Below are 17,639 nucleotides of genomic sequence, written 5' to 3'. Positions count from 1 at the left end.
GATTTGGTACATACTAGGTAACATAATCTGCTTAAGATATTCAAGTTCCTAGTAATCTTATACAATTTTATTGTATCGACGTCTATGAGCATGGCCTAATGATAGCCTTACCTAAAAAAAACCGGCCAAGTGTGAGTCAGACTTGCGCACCGAGCACGGGTATTTTTTCGATATTTTGTACGATAAATCAAAAACATAAAACAAAAATCTGTTTTAGAATGTACAGGTAAACTTCTTTCATATGATAGGTACTCTACTTGGTATAGTTATCTTACTTTGAAAATTGAAAATACTAGGTAATTATTTGTTCATGAGCACATTTTAATTTTATTTTTCACTAGCTGATGCCCGCAACTTCGTACTCGTGGATTTAGGTTTTACAAATCCCGTACTTAGGAACTCTTTGATTTTTCAGGATGAAAAGTAGCCTATGTCACTCTCCAAGTCTTACACTATACCCATGCAAAAATCACGTTGCTCCGTTGTGACGTGATTGAAGGACAAACCAAAAACCAATAACAATTAATGATTCTAGGTCAACGGGAAGTACCCTATAGGTTTTCTTGACAGACACGACCGACGGTTAGACTGACAGACGAACAGACAGACAACGAAGTGACTCTATAAGAGTTTCTTTTTTCCTTTTGAGGTACGGAACCTTAAAAAGGCACCAATTTTACCCAAATTTTTTTGTGCAACGCCATAAAAATAAAAATTTCATTAGCTGCTAATAAATAACTAATGCTGCATTCAACTAATGAAGAGTTTTGTGCAACTGAGTGTAAGTCGTTTTATCCTCTCTACTTATTAGACATCTCTACTATACCGGCGCAGTAAGTTGAAATACGAGTATGCTGTGCTCATTATCTGAAAATGTACAAGAAACTGTGTTAATTCTATACGTTAGCTATCGTTATGATAATATGTACATAGGTACCTACAGTCACGGGGAAATATACCTTAGCTAATTTATTGAAAAATACTTAGTAAATAATAGTAAATTCAGTGTAAATAATACAAATTCCAACATTTAAATAGGTAGGTATACACAACTAGGTGATGCCCGCGACTATATCCGCTTGGAATTAGGTTTTTTAAATCCCGTGGGAACTCTTTTATTTTCCGGGATAAAAAGTAGCCTATGTCACTCTCCATGTCTTTATCTATACCCATGCAAGCAGTACGAGTAGTTATACCCATGTAAAAAATCACGTCAATCCGTTGCACCGTTGCGCCGTGATCGAAGGACAAACCTACAAACAAACACACTTTCGCATTTATAGTAAGGGTACTGAGGTACTGATCGAGATTTTTTCGTAACAACGCGAATGCCATCAATCGAAAACTCCGACCCTGGTTGGACTTGGGCCAAATGCCCAACGAACTACGAGTATGTTTGTAAAACCGATAGACGTTGGGGTCCCAAGGTGCTGGAATAGCGACCTTGCACCGAAAGACGCAGCGTTGGAAGACCCCTCCTAGGTGGACGGTCGACATCAGACGAGTCGCAGGGAGCCGCTGGATTCAGGAGGCGCAAGACCGTGGCGTGTGGAAGTCCCTACAAGATACCTATATCCAGCAATGGACGTCGTTGAAAATACAAACCGAGCAGAAAGTTTCTAGATCGAGATTGGGCAAGCCCGTGAACTTGATGCTGAGAGGCCTCTGCGAGCGCATGATGACCAGCGTGATGTCATTGCGCAGTAGCCGCCCCAGCGGCGTCGCGTGCCAGCCGCTATTCCAAAGCGCATCGCCCACGGCGAAGGCCTGAAGGTGGAGGTGAAGAGGTGAGAAATGAAGAAAATGCACGAGAGATGCACTGGATTTGTGGATCATCACGCTAGAACACTCATCGGCGATCAAGCGCTGTTCAATTCTCAGCTCCAAAGTTCATCGGGACATGGTGGCCTATCTGACGGTATTCAGGATATATTTTGAAGAGTGCAGAACTATTTGATCTACTTAGATCCCCTTTTGCTATTTTACTATGGGACCGCGCGAATACGCTTTCGCACTACTATACCTACCTAGAATATTTATCTAATAATATAGAATATCTATTTATTTAATTAGATAGAAAGTAATATAGACGAAACCTTACTTTGTCTCTAAATAGTGTCCCGAGGTAACACGGTATCCAAAGCTGCACGCAAGTTGCAACGCAAAACATTGCAAAGATGATATTGAATTTCCCATGGTCCAACGACTGAAATACAGTGAAAATACAGAGTTTTTAGGGACAATATTTTACGGTACTCAGATGCTGTAGTGTAACTTTCCAAATGATAAAAGATGGACTAGCAATCCGGCCTTGGTATTGAGTATCAAATATCAAAATCAGAACACTCGGATGAGCAGACGCACAACGAAGTGATCTTAGGGTTCTATACCATAGTATGGAATCCTGTTTAGTATCTACCTTCCTATTAACTCCAGTCCCTACTATTAAATCTAAGTAGGTACTTGCAAAGTAGTCTACTTACATCAGCTACTTGGTAGGCCATCAAGCAAATGGGAAGTGAGCTGAACATCACTTGGTAGACTAGTGGAGGACCGCAGACTGATGAAACTGTTTCGATAGATCTGTCGAATTTATTATGTTATTTTTAATAGATAATACCTATTTGTTATTTATCCAAGATAGTAAATAAATTCCTACCTAAAGAAATAATAGTAGGTAAGTGAATCAAAAAAGTAGTATGCAATATGGATGCCATTTAATTTCCTTCCCAATTCTGAAGAGAAAGCCGATTGAAATCGTGTTATATGGACCCTTGAATACTATCAGCTAGTAACCAATACTTCTACAAATCACGTTAGAAGCACTGATGTTGCCGTATAGCGTTATCCTTGTTCCGCTCGATTGGCTTCACTCAGACATCAGCCCTACCGTGACCCATACACACAAATCGTGTGCGGGCAGGCCGGTGTTCCGGTAGTAAGTAGTAATAGGTAGGTAAATGAGTCAGTTCACTTGTACAGATTGTCGGGGGTGTGCTTAACTTACTTAATAACCAAATTATGCCATTTAACAATCCTCCTCATTCTACTGCTAAGGGCAAATTGCACTTCGATTCGTCGAGGGTCATATTTAGAGAGTTCCACCACGCTGGGGTCGAGGTCATTGAAAAGCACTTCGCAGTCATAGATTATCATACTCATCAAGTAATAGTAATGCAGCAAAATATGGAATAGGATATACACATAAACTGAAACATAAGAATCATAAATAAGAATACTTAATCAGAAATTATTGTATTTTTTACGTTGGCTTCTTTACAAGCGCTAGGGTCTAGCTTTCAATCATAAGCACCTAATAATATGTTATTCCTTTTTATTTCTTCGTAAGTATAACTTATAATTTAATATTGAGTAGGTATATACCTACCTAATATAAGCAATTAAATATCACTTGCTTTAACGGTGAACGAAAACATCGTGACGAAAACCTGCATGCCTGAGAGTTCACCATAAATCTTCTCAAAGATGTGTGAAGTCTGCTAATCCGCACTTGGCCAGCATGGTAGACTATGATAAAACTCTTCTCGTTCTATGAGGAGATCCGTGCTCAGTAGTGAGCCGGCGATGTGTTGATAGTGATACCTACTCTATTATATTAGGTACTAATAAGGTACGCCCAGTTTCAAATATCTTGATGTCGATGGGGGTTGATGATAAAATCTCTCTGAAAGGTTTCCTAGCCTGTGCACGGGAGGGCGATTTACATCCAATCACTACCGTTCTTATACCACAGTGACTAGTAACGCAGTCACTGCAGTAGGTAGGTATAATGCAGAGGAGTAAGTAAAGCTCAGTAGCTCAGTAAAATAACTCGCACTGCATTACACAAACTTACCGCAGAATGCCTGTGGGACAACTACCGCACTGACGAATATTTGAAGAGACAGAAACACTTCGTAGTTAGGAGTACGGAAAGGGTCGTCATTCGGAAGCCAAAAAGGAAACATCAAAGGCCTAATGAGGTACTCAGTTTGAGTCGCAAATAAACTTTGATACAAAAGGATTGCTAATGTTCTGCAGAAATACATAAAGGAGATCATCAGGGTGAAACCAAACCACGATATACACAGTTGCCAAATCAGCAGTTGTCCTTTGAGAAAAGTGTTTCTGAAATTTAAAAGAAGTAACGTAAGAGAAATCTTATTCTTGCATTACAAAATATCAGGTAAGTTTATATTTATACATTAATTTTACTTTATAGGTAAAGGTAGATAACACTGATGGAATTAATATAATATATTATACCAATATTTTTCTAAAAAATAACAATGCATATAATAGTTAGTAGATACCTATAACAACAAAATATAAATGTGAAAATTTCAACTTTCTACTTATAACGGATTCATGAAATACAGCCTGTTGACATACAGACGGACATCTGAGGCCTATGGGAGTAATAGAGTCTCGTTGACACTCTTTGGGTACGGAACCCTAAAAATTACATCAAAATAATAGTAGTTTCCCGTACCTACCTGTATTTTGACTCTAAACTGCAAATGTACTGAAAGTCTCTGTCCATAGAATAAAGCAGGTCAACGAGCTTTCTTCTATTAACAAGTAAACTAGTGTTAACAATGGGAACTGTAAATAAAGTAATAAAATAGCAAAAAGATTCAGTGGCAAATGAATAATCCTTCGTAGCAACCCCGTGGTAAATAAACATCAATTCAAAAGCCGTCGCTACTAGTGCCAATGAGGTAACTAACAGAGGCCAAACGAATCTGTAAACATAAAACGTAACAAGATTAAGGTTTGGTATTATGGTTTTATAAAGTTGCTGTAGTTTAAGAAAGTAAAGACTAATGATAATAATATACATATCTTACACCCGGCTGTACTCACGCCGTTAAACGCTTAAATAATGTTAATAATATACATAGTAGGTAGGTATAGAATATAACCGGGCAGACCCGATTTTTCAAGAATCCTAAAATATAACCCAATATCGGAAGAACTAGTTATTTTCCAAAATTTTGTGTCAATTATCACGTACAACCTGTCGGAAATATCTGAGAACCTGGCTTAATGACGTCAAGCAACGTGCTTGGGTTGACAACGGTACTGGCACTGGTACTGGCAACGGGACTGGTAGAACGTGGTGTTTACGTAGCGTAGTGTTATGTGTTAGGTGGTAATGGGCGAGCTGCGGGGAAGCGCTAGGGGATGCGCATTCCAGCGAGGTGCTCAGATATTTCCGACAGGTTGTAGGTAGGTACTTAAAACCTAGAGGAAGGAAGTCCTTATCTAGTTTTCTAATTGAAAAATCACGATCATCTTTCATCTCATATGATGCCCCACCATGAGGCCAGTCAGTTGGCCTAGTGACCTATTACGAATATAATAGAAGTTAGAACGTGTATATGCGAAAAAAAATTTTTTTTTTAAATTAATTTGTTACAGTTTTTTCTAACTACTACGAACGTGTTATCTTCAGTAATATGCACAGATTTTTAGTGTTTTTTTTAACCTGTAACGAAGAGTCAAAATGGGGTGAAGTCGAGTTAATCATAATCACTAGGTACCCATAATTATATCAATATTTTATGTCAATTTTATTTATGTCAACTAACCAAAACCAAATAGAAAACAGCGACAGCGATGTAGATAATGTCCCTTGTACTTTGATATAAAATTTCACGTTACAGTTTTAGAATTGACCTTATCTTAAGTACCCCGCCTTGCCCTTTCTTCCCCTAAAAGTATAAAATAAATTCAAATGCCTACCCCGGTTCTTTATAGTAGAAACAATCGGATGATGTACGACAGTACGAATGTATAAGATACGAACATACAAATTTTTATTTTCGTAGTACCTACGTATCTATAAGAATATTAAGTTATCAGAACAAAAACATAACCTTATGTAAGAATCGGCGTTATGAAAGAAAATTCCGTTCAACATAAGAAATACTCTCATCTGTGGGTGATATTTGAAAAGACCGATATATGGACAGTCGTGGTCAAAATCATTTTTAGTGAAAAAAATCTTAAGAATTTTCGTTGCCATAACTGAAAATTCGTAAGAATTAACTGAAATACGCTTAGTGTTTGAAATAAAATACGCATGTAGCAGATTTTTATATCCTTAATATTATATGATACCTTCATATTATCTGTACAATACAAATTAAAATAATAATTGTCTCGAATAAAAACGGCTTTATTATTTACGTACGTATGTCCGTACTCCGTACGTAAGTTTTTCAATCAATTAAAATATAATCCTACTAGGTATTATGGTTGGAAGTTTCGAGGGAACTGAGTGGGTAAGTAAATTCCCGGGGGATTATACCTTCAAACTTGGACAAGAAAGGCAATTTGGAACTTTTTAACCGACTTCCAAAAAGGAGGTGGTTCTCAATTCGGCTCGTTTCAATAAAAATGTATGAACCGATTTGCAAATAGAAGACGTTTTCGAGGTGGTCTCATAAAAAAATCTGGATCAAACTCCTCAATCCTGACACTGCAGGGTTACTGCCCGACTGAGTTATGAAGATTCAGGAAGTCTTCATAGTAAATTAATATTGTAGATAAATATCAAGCAAGTAGCAACGACTTCATGATTGGACTCCAAGTCCCAACTCTTCAACCCCGATGATGCAAGGTACCTAGCTCTACTATATATAGGATTTCAGGAACTGCATTGATTGAAATGAAATGAAATGAATTTACCAATTTTTAGGGTTACCTCAAATGAATTTACCAATTTTTTTGGTAGGTACCTCAAAAGGAAAAAAGGAACCGTTACGCTAGAAAATCAGAGAGCGGTTTTCACCCGCGCCTGCCGCGGCTGCGGGACCGCAACACTCGTGGGCACACGAAATACATGGAAATGTAGATAGCAATTTTCACGACGCGATTTACTCCCGCGGAGTGCGCGGTTGTTTGCGGGTCCCGCAGCTCGCTGCACCGTGCGGGCTGCGGTCGTCTGCGATCGGTCGGCGGGCGAAGTGAAGTAATTCAGAACTTTTTCTTAAAAGTTCTGAATTCTGAAAGCACCGAGGGTTCCGTATCTACTACAGTGGATACGGAACCCTCGGTGCGCGAGTCTCACTCGCACTTGGTCGGTTTTTTTCATGACGTGCCACTTATGATATTAGGTATATAAAGAGTCTACCACTGCACCAGTTAGGAAAGCAGAGCGGAGTCCGATTTTGCAACAAGCCTACTTCATAACGGTTGTACCGGCTGGTGGGTTTTATAGCATTTAGAACATTTCATGAGAAAAGATGTAGATATTGTAATATATCACAATAGGTATTGTATCCATGGAATAGGTAAACCTATTCGTGCCAAACCGGGCCGGTCAACTAGTTTCTCATTAGTTAACTAGTAATAGGTTAATAATTCCATTCCTGTTCATCATAACTTTAATCACCCATTACTGATGCACATTTGGTGCATTCACATGATTTAATAAAATAATGATTCCCATTTATATTGAAATTCAGTAAGTATCATGGTAGATAGGTATTATTGAAACCTGTGGTTGTAAGTTACCTAACTGGGAGTTATATATTGTTTATTCAATTCACTATGCCGCAACTCGTGCGTTAGAATCTGTAAATTTTATTTATGGAAATTATCGCCGTGCACGCACGCAGTCGCCGCAACTTCATGGTGTTCGTGCGCATTCACACGGCGACGTCCATCTATACTAATATTATAAATGCGAAAGTGTGTCTGTCTGTCTGTAACAGTTCAATCGATTTTGATGAAATTTGATACAGAGTTAGCTTACATCCCGGGGAAGAACATAGACTTTTTATCCCGGAAAATTAAAGAGTTCTCACGAGATTTTTAAAAACCTAAATCCACGCGGACGAAGTCGCGGGCATCATCTAAATATATAAAAGGAAAAGGTGACTGACTGACTGACTGATCTATCAACGCACAGCTCAAACTATTGGACGGATCTGGCTGAAATTTGGCATGCAGATAGCTATTATGACGAAAGCATCCGCTAAGAAAGAGTTTTTTGAAAATTCAACTCCTAAGGGGGTAAAATAGGGGTTCTAAAATTATGTAGTCAACGCGGACGAAGTCTCGGGCGTAAGCTAGTCTAGTATATTATAAATTAGAGATTCTAACGATCGCCGTCTACCGAGTTGCCGGACGACTAGTCGACCGTGCGTAATGGGTCTTAGGTCTGTAAGTGTAACATGTTTCATTGGTCTATATTCGGTTTTAGTCGGCGGGTTACACTTTTCCCGACACAACTTATAAAAGTCTACCACTTTTATAAGTTGTGTCGGGAAAAGTTATTATATCTAGATTATAATAAATTAAACTAATCTGAATTATATACATTTATTTAGTAACTCGATCCCTTATCTTCTGGTAACAAAAAATAAATAGTAACAGGCCCCTTAGATGTGTGCACAACCTCAGTATGTCGAATCAACTGTGTCGCTGCAAGGCCATAGAGCAGACAAGGAATACCTGAAAAGGGAATATTGAATCAGCTTCACTTGATTAAACATACTAGGTACTATAGTCAGTCTTTAAGGCTGAGATCTATAGATCATCATCAGCATTGTGGGAGTTAATATGAGACAGATTTATGCAGAGATAATATTATATAAGTCTGTTTCAGCAAAGTATGAGCTCTATAAATTTCAGCCTTAAAGTGAAACACACACGGCATTCCGAACCAGTGGTAAATTAAACCTGACTATTCATAAGCACTTTTAAAAAGTTTACATGAATAAAAAAACATTCTATTCTATTCTATTCTACAGATTTTTCTCTGACTTTGTAGTAAGCAGAATCTAATGTGTAAGTATATGCACAAGCACTGATTTATAAATGTTGGTAAAAAATAATTAAGCACTTCATTGTTATCATTAGTCTAGTTTAAATAATTTTTTTTTATAATTTTTAAGCAGAACTTTTATGTATTTCTGGTTCAAACTAATCGGAAAGATCTATATGTCAAAATAAAATAAGTTATACTATTTGATTAGAAACTCAGAACTAAGTAATAAAAATATTATTAATTGAGGTACTTATGTAGGTAGGAATTTATGTGCTGTCCCAAGAATTAAATAGCTGACATGGCACTGAAAAAGCCATATATTAAGAAAAGAAGAAGAAATAAATATTTCAGATAGTGAATAGTAGATTAAAATGCTCACCTAAATTAATGACTTTAATAACTCTCATAAATCTATCAGACGCTTCCAAGTTTTCTGCCTGTTTTCTGGAACAATGGTATTTGATGTATGGGTAGCATCCAGTTCTTAATATTTGATAGTTTGACTTTCCAACTTTCCAGTTGAAATTTGACATACCAAACTGATCATTTTTTACACTTCTATACTACAACAAATTAAATACTAATTTTAGTTATATTTTTTTCTATTCTACAATCCAAGTTTACCCTTATCTAATTAAACCACTGTTGGCTTGCTAGTGAAACTGATAGCCTAGTGATTAAGACTGTCTCCTAATCGAGGGTCCTGCGCAATCACCTCTAAATCTTTGGAGTTGTGTGTTTTAAGCAATTTAATATCACTTGCTTTAACAGTGAATGAAAACATTGTGACGAAACCTGCATGCCTGAGAGTTCTCCAAAATGTTATCAAAGGTGTGTGAAGTCTAGACTGGTAGGCTATGTCAAAATCCTTTTCATTCTTAAAGGAGTATTGATGTTCTTTTTTTTAAATTTAAATATAAGTTAGGCCTTGGCTGCTGTCTTACCTGATTGTAAGTGATGATGCAGTTTAAGATGAAAGTGGGCTTTGAACTTTAGAAGGGGTACGGCAATTTCATTAAGCCCATAGCCCTGATAGGTTTCTACGCGTCATTGTAAGGGAACATTAAATCGCTTGGCAGCACAGCTTTGCCAGTAGGGTGGTAGCCGCAGCCGGAGCCTCCTACCAGACATGGTGAATCAAACCACTATTAAGATGGGAACTACAACTAAGAATCTGTGAAAAAGACTTACTGATCTAGAGCAGTAAGTCTTTTTCACTGATTCTTACAGTTGTAGTTACTGTACCTAGGTACAGTTTGAAGTTTATGACATCAATGTGCAGGTCTGTGGGGATAGGCTGCCAAAACACCAGCCTAACGTCGTAGTTTGACAGCTAAAGTATAGTGTGACGTTCACAATCACCTCTGATTGGTTAATCTACTGTTAATTGGCTAATAATTCTCTCACCATTAGCTAATATGCACAGTTCCATAATACCACTTTTGCCAATTAACTTAGTGTGACGATCACAGCTTCTCACTAAGAGGCAGTTTTGTCCCTAACATGGAAAATTGAGTGGAATGGTCTCGATTCAGAACCGATCAACAGCTCTGGTAAAGGCAGGTCTCAACTCTAGAAGTAGGAATTTTGGGTGTCCAAAGACATTTACTTAGTATTACATCGTACTTACTTTTATACCACACACACACGTATGAGAAGTTTTCAGAATTCAAGTAAGGAGTATGCAATTTTATATCTGGTAGAGGTAAGATAGTAAAACTAGATGCAGATAGGTTTACCTTAACAAAATAGGATGTCCATGGAGGCTCATTACACTGTGTTAAATAAGCCGTCAATACTTCTGAAGACGTAGGTTTGGATGAGAAGTAAGCTAAGGAAGGTGTAATAATGTTCCTTCTTCTAAATAAACCTAAAAACATCGTGTTTTATCAATATTTCTCTTCACATAGTTTCCTAACCTATAATATAATTACGTAAACTTGTTTAGGTTATTGTGAATAATTTGCTTTTAATAATTATAGCTCGTTTAAATGCACACTTAATGTATTTTATACCTAACAAGCACTAACAAGTAGAAATCTTTAATTCAAACAACTTTTTGTTTCGTTTTCTCCTTAGATGGGAATTCCCAATTCCTTTTATTTTGATTGATAGTTTGACAATTAACATCTGTTTTTGACGTAAAATTCTCCATATACTCGAGAGATATACTCAGAACCAAGAACAAATGTATATGGTTATCTGCCAACCTAACCATAGATTATCTACTATATTACTAAACCTAACAGAAACAAATCATAGACAAAATTAGGCTACTAACAGACGCACCAACTTGACCGCCAATTAGTCGCTGATCGGTGTCGGGTCGACTCTTGACTTCATTGGTGAAGAACCGGTGGTGCGTTAGTCTGTGGTCTTTGTAGAGTTATCGAGAGTTATACCTACCTATAGACTGTGTTATGTTCATCGACATAGGAATAGTTGTACTACGTAGTAGTACTTGCAAATTCTTTGGTTATGTTCTATCATCCGTGGTTTTTGCCCCCTTTTTGCCGGGCAGGGAGGCAGGCATAGAGATTTATTCATCCAAGGTTAGCTCTCTGCTGGTAATATAGTAGATAATCTATGGGTTTGGCTAATCTGAGAGCACGATCTGAGAGAGGCCATCCGGAAAAATAAATTAAAAAAAGCTAATCTGTGGTTTGTCAGTGGTAGGTATTTGTCATTTTTGTACATTTTTAGTATCACAAAAGCTAGAACCCTGAGCCGTAAAACTAGTTTAAAAAAAATTGTATATTTTCAGTGTCACCTGCATAGGGGTGCAACTCCAGAACATTAAAAAATCGCAAATTGAAATTCGCTTGTGGTGCCATCTAAGCGCGAGTACGGCTAAACAAATAGATAACAGTTAATAAAAGACGTAAATAGATGGCGGGCACATTGTTGTAATTTTAAATTACAAACATTTGGACAGCCACAGTCACCGTCAGTGGTGCCAGATTAGGCGAATTACCGCCATTTAGGCTACCTCGGCGGGCCAATCGGCGCCCAAAAATCCCGATTGGCTACCAGTAACCATTTAGGCTACCAGTAGGGCGATTGTCTAAAACCGGTATCAATCATTATTACAATCTCAATTGTTCTGATTGGCTGAATTTGTGCAATCCTTGTTGCAACAATGCATTGTAGCCAATAGTGAGCGAGCATTAACCAATCAGAGATGATTGTGATCGTAACATTGTAGCTGTCAAACAACCGCGGTAGGGCCCCTGGAAGATAGAAACGGGCGATTTTAGGCTACTCAGCAGGCAAAATCCTAAAACAAATTCCTAAAGGCCGGCAACGCATCGGCGGCTCCTCTGGTGCTGCAAATGTTCATGGGCGGCGGTAATCACTTAACATCAGGTGACCCGCCTGCTCGCTTGCTCGCTATATCTATTAAAAAAAAAAAAAAAACGGGCGAATTCAATTGGTAAATATCTGGCAACCCTGGTCACCGTTGAAGTTCAAAACTTTTCATGTTTTCGTGTATTGTTGTTTGTGCGGTTCTAAATATTTCTATTTCTGATAAATTTATCTGACCCTGCTTTGTTTACTGGACTCTGTGTTTCCTTTAACCACCTCGATAACTACCTAAGGATTGATTTACGGACTCGATTCATGCCTGAACGATTGACCACGGCTACGGATTACGGACTTGTTTTTGCTTTGTGAAAAGATTTTCTGTCGATAGATTTGTGCAGGGAAAATGCCACGGAGATCTCGATGTGTGTTCGGATGTGAGCAATTCGGTAAGTTTAAAATCAGCTCACTTGTAATCTAACACAAATCTCTTAAACGAGTCAAACTCTATGCTCCATTAGTACATTAGGTATTTTATCATGATACTAAATAATTCCTGCGATTTCGTCCACGTGGATATCATCCAAAAAACCATTTTAGAAATCCCGTGAGAAGTCCAATTTTCCGTGATAAAAGTAGCCTACAACCGTCTCCGATGCAAGCTATCTCTTCACCAAATAGATGATGCCCGCCACTTTGTCTACGTTGGTTTAGCGTTTTAAAGAATCCCATGGGAACTGTTTGATTTTCCGAGGCAAAAGTAGCCTATGTCCTTACCTGGATGCAAGCTTCTCTGTACCTTCTAACTTTTATCATAAACGGTTACACAAATTGACTGTGAAAAGCTAGCAGACAGACAGCCTGACATACTTTTGCATTTATAATATTGGTAAGGATTATTGACTACTAATTCTGTACATTTTTTGTTTTGTAATTAAGTGTAGGTACGTAGGTACAACATTAGATATTATTTTGAACTTTAATGACTATGGTTTTTTTATATTTTACTAGCTGCCCCAGCGAACGTCTTACCGCCTAGTCGATTTCGGGCAATTCCATAAAAACCATCCTCGTACTTCAAGGAATATTATAAAAAAAGAATTAGCGAAATCGGTTCAGCTGTTCTCGAAATTTGCGCTTAGCAACACATTCAGTGATTCATTTTTATATATATATTATAGAGATTAAGTAAATAAGTACAATAAGTATAGATAATACAATAATATATTGCATATTTTATGTTACTACTTTTTCAGATGTTTTGCATCACTTTCCAAAACCTGGCCACTCCTCTTTGAAACGATTTCAACAATGGAAAGAGATAGTAGGACAAGATTTAGAAAGCAAGACTGATGATGAAATATATACGAATTATCGAATTTGCAATCACCACTTTGAAGATCGTTTTTTATACCATCACAGTAAAAGACTAGCAAAGACAGCATTTCCTTCTCTTAACCTTGGTGAGTTTTATTTATTAGTTATTACAGTAGAGAGGATTTTGAGAAATTACATTGATTGACATGTCAATAATAGGTCAAAGCACAGATTGTAGAAGCTTGAAAACACTGGCCAAGTGTGGGTCAGACTTGTGCACAGAGGGTCCCATACTTCAGTCGTATTTTTCGACGTTTTGCACGATAAATCAAGAACTGCTATGTAGAAAATAACTGGCCAAGTGCGAGTTGGACACAGCACATAGGGTTCTGTAATACACAAGAGTAAAACAGATCACTTTTCTTAACAAGCCGCAAAACTGTAGAGGTTTATTGTTAATATCAAAAAAATCTACTTGGCAGCGCTACGGGATACCCCACTTGGTATCAAATGTAATAAGTACAAATGTTTCTATGGAATCTTCAAAACTGAAATCTCCTAATGAAGTTGCAGACAGAAACTAACTATGTATAACTAATAATTATAACATAAACACTTCTTCTAAAACTCTATTTTGCATATTTCAGGTGCCATTGATTCAAGTCTAGATGCTAATACAATAAATCAACCAGAAAGTTCTACACATAATCAATCGGTCGCTCAAAGTACCCCATCTGTGGTTCACAACATCCAAGCAGGATATTCTCAAACTCAGATTCAGAAAAAAATAATTACTAGTAAGTTGTGGCCATAAACAACAAATAATACACATACACACATACACACTGGGAGGTTACCTGGCTGGCACCCCACTAGACCTAGGTCTACTTAATTGTTATTACTTGTTTTTATCTGTATTATAAGTATTTTTTGTGTTCCTTATATGTAATTTAATATGTAATAATATCCAATAAATTTAATTTAATTTAATTAAATAAGAGATAAAAAATCTTTACTGTTTAACAAGATTTTAACAAGAATAGAGTATTGAAAATTGTCTAATAGTTAATGTATACTTAATAAAAACACCTTTTTTTTTTCAGGAAAAGCTGGTCAAAGACATGTGAATCTCAAAGTTCAGAAATTGTTAAGGAAAATAGTTAATTTGAAAAATAAATTATTCGAACAAAGAAACCAAGTAAAGATAGCAAAAAAAATGTCAAAAACAAAATTATTTAACAAGGTTCTAAAATACTTACCTATGCCTGCTCAAACACTTGTAAAAATGCAATTAACACAGCATAACAAAAAAAGCCGTGGAAGAAGATTTAATCATGCAGAAAAATTAATGTCACTCTCGATATATAAGAAAAGTCCAAAAGGCTATAACTTTTTGAGAAAAATGTTAACTTTGCCATCAAAACGAACATTACTGGATGTCCTTAAACAAATAACAATTAAACCAGGCTTAAACCCTGCGATAATTAAACTTTTGAAAAATGCGGCAGACAAATTGGGGATGGAGCAACGATTATGTGTATTAATCTTTGATGAAATGTCTTTGTCTCCATCCCTACATTTCAATACAGCATTCGATCAAGTAATCGGATTTGAAGATTTTGGGGGAAATGAAATTACAGAGAATATTGCTGACCATGTTTTGGTATTCATGATAAAGGGGCTAAAAGCTAAGTTCAAACAGCCAATTTGCTATTTGTTTTGCAAAAGTGCCACAAAGGCAGTAATATTAAAAAGGTGTATTAAAAACATAATTACACAAATTAATCAAACAGGATTGGCTGTCGTCTCAACTGTCTGTGATCAATCTACAATTAACAACAAAGTTATAAATGAGCTGATAAAAGAGACTAAAGTAGATTGTCTTAGATTAGGCAACGAGCCTAGGGATAGTAGTTTTGCTGTAGAAAATAATAATATATTCCCCTTATTTGATCCCCCACATTTGTTAAAAGGAATACGAAACAATTTACTGACAAAAGAATTAAGATTCACACAGGAGGACGAAGTAAAGACTGCTAAATGGATACATTTAAAGCTTCTGTTAGATATTGATGCAGGAGAAGATGACTTACGAATGTGCAACAAGTTAACAGAAGCTCATGTACTCATAGAGAAAATTCCGAAGATGAAAGTAAAACATGCTGCACAAGTTTTTAGTCAGCGTGTATCAGGAGCGCTACGATTTTGTGCAAGTAAGTACTGTTAATGTTCTGAAACTTTTAAAGACCTGATATTTGAAGACCTTCTTCACTTTAGAATTAATTCATCAGACTTTGGTACTACTTGACTAGCAAGGACTAATCTTATTCTCAATAATTATTTATTAGCAACATATATGGCGCTATTTTACATCTGTAATGTGATGATAGTGCAACTTTAAAACATCCACAACTCCATACTAATATTATAAATGGTTGACGCCAGCTCACTATTGGCTACAATGCATTGTTGCAACAAGAATCGCACAAATTCAGCCAATCACAACAACTGAGATTGTAATAATGATTGATGCCGGTTTTATGAAATCGACCCACAGCCCACCCAATTTTGACGTTTGGTATACAAATAACTTCTTAGGGAAGGACACTACTTTTTTCTCTGAAAATCATAGAGTTCATAGATTTTAAGAAACCTAAATCCACGCGGGTGAAGTCGCGAGCATCAGCTACAAATCCATGTAAATGTGGCCTGACATTTATGTATAAAAAAATATATTTAAGTATTTATTTAAGTATTTAATTTTTAATCTTTTTTCTTTTTCAGAAAATAATTTACTACCACAAGAGTGTGCTGACACAGCCGACTTGCTGCTATTATTTGATCGTCTTTTTGACTCCTTTAATGGAGGGTCTTATAAAAAGACCCATAAAATATATAAAAATTGTTTGAAAATGAACTCTGACCATTTTAAATTATGGGATGAAAGTGTGCCAATATTAAAATCAATGCGATTTAAGATGGAAACAAAAAAAAAAGATGGAACAGTAAGTATTCGTTATGAACAGGTTCCATCAATTAAAAATTGGATCCACAATATTAAAGTTATGAAAGAATTGTGGCTATATCTAAATGAAAAACATAATGTAACTAGTTTGTTAACGCGCTGTTTTAACCAAGATCCTGTGGAAAACTTTTTCTCCTCTGTGAGGAGCCACGGGGCTAGAAACACAAACCCTACCTGCCAGCAGTTTGAAAGTATTACAAAACATTACTTGTAAATAATTTAAATTCAAGTCACTCATTAGGGGCTAACTGTGAGGAAGATCCTAACAAAATGTTACAAAATTTAGATTGTCTTTTGATAGAAAATGACATCAAAGAGCCCCCGATGAGCAATGAGCCAATGGATACAGATCTAAGTATAGAAAATTTGGCAGATAGTAGTTCAGAAATTGGAGACAAATTAATAATCTCTGAAACTAAAAAGTATGTGACAGGGTTTGTCATAAAAAAGCTAAAAAGGAATGTGTGTAAATCTTGTATAAAATGCAATAATGAATTGTGTGACACCACCCCACCTCAAGCAGATGAATACATACATTCTATCGATATCACAAGGAGATCTCTTTACCGACCCTCGCGTAACTTTTCAAATTGTGTGAGAAATATAATAAAAATAGTAAAAGCATGTTAAAAAATGATCCTGGGAAAAGTGGCAAAAGTCAAATGATAAAATTATTAGTTGATCAGAGTACAAGTTTTGATTTTTTAACATGTGATACACACAAAGTCAATTTGAAAAATTATATAATAAATTTTGTGATCAAATTGATTATTCACAGCTGGTGCAATAATGTAAATAAAATTTTAAAAGGTAAAAATTCAGATACTGAAAATGATAGCATAAAAATTCAGGCGTTGAGATATTATCAAACACATAAAGGTAAATAATCTATTTTATGCAATCTAATGAAATCAGTAGTTGAATTACAGACTTCGTTTGATAAAACTAGCTTATGCTCGCGACTTTGTCCGCGTGGACTTCACAAGTTTCAACCCCCTATTTCACCCCCTTAGGGGTTGAATTTTCAAAAACCCTTTCTTAGCGGATGCCTACTTCAAAATAGCTATCTGCATGCCAAATTTCAGCCCGATCCGTCCAGTAATTTGAGCTGTGCGTTGATAGGTCAGTCAGTCAGTCAGTCACCCTTTCCTTTTATATATTTAGATAAGGGGAATCATTCAAGCTTCTGTCAACTATTGCACATTCGTAAGT

General features: G+C 36.5%; 2 protein-coding genes across 7 annotated transcripts; both read right to left on the bottom strand.

Annotated features, from left to right (window-relative positions):
• LOC117986917 (odorant receptor 67c-like) lies at positions 1-4,481 on the bottom strand. Of its 2 annotated transcripts, XM_034973877.2 has the most exons (6): positions 3,857-4,481; positions 3,008-3,209; positions 2,484-2,583; positions 2,102-2,206; positions 1,606-1,767; positions 1-867 (listed from the first exon to the last, which is right to left on the bottom strand). In XM_034973877.2, exons 1-6 carry the CDS (start codon positions 4,059-4,061, stop codon positions 808-810), a joined length of 834 nt encoding a protein of 277 aa, XP_034829768.2. In that variant the 5' UTR covers positions 4,062-4,481; the 3' UTR covers positions 1-807. The 2 variants fall into 2 exon arrangements, with proteins under 2 accessions (XP_034829768.2, XP_069358456.1); XM_069502355.1 differs by lacking the exon at positions 1,606-1,767.
• A 3,839-nt stretch (positions 4,482-8,320) lies between these two features.
• On the bottom strand, positions 8,321-10,928 carry LOC117986935 (uncharacterized protein C15orf61 homolog). 5 transcript variants are annotated; one of them, XM_069502023.1, is made up of 4 exons: positions 10,798-10,920; positions 10,522-10,701; positions 9,162-9,345; positions 8,321-8,466 (listed from the first exon to the last, which is right to left on the bottom strand). In XM_069502023.1, the coding sequence occupies exons 2-4, from the start codon at positions 10,660-10,662 to the stop codon at positions 8,339-8,341; spliced, it is 453 nt and encodes a 150-aa protein (XP_069358124.1). In that variant the 5' UTR covers positions 10,663-10,701; positions 10,798-10,920; the 3' UTR covers positions 8,321-8,338. The 5 variants fall into 5 exon arrangements, with proteins under 5 accessions (XP_069358124.1, XP_069358125.1, XP_069358126.1 ...); XM_069502024.1 differs by lacking the exon at positions 10,798-10,920 and adding an exon at positions 9,727-9,902 and having other exon boundaries at positions 10,522-10,663; XM_069502025.1 differs by lacking the exon at positions 10,798-10,920 and adding an exon at positions 9,727-9,902 and having other exon boundaries at positions 9,162-9,340; positions 10,522-10,663.
• Between the last annotated feature and the right edge of the window lie 6,711 nt (positions 10,929-17,639).

This window comes from Maniola hyperantus, chromosome 12, assembly GCF_902806685.2.
Source record: "Maniola hyperantus chromosome 12, iAphHyp1.2, whole genome shotgun sequence".
In the NCBI taxonomy this organism is placed as follows: domain Eukaryota; kingdom Metazoa; phylum Arthropoda; class Insecta; order Lepidoptera; family Nymphalidae; genus Maniola; species Maniola hyperantus.
This window is presented reverse-complemented; position numbering and strand designations above follow the sequence as displayed.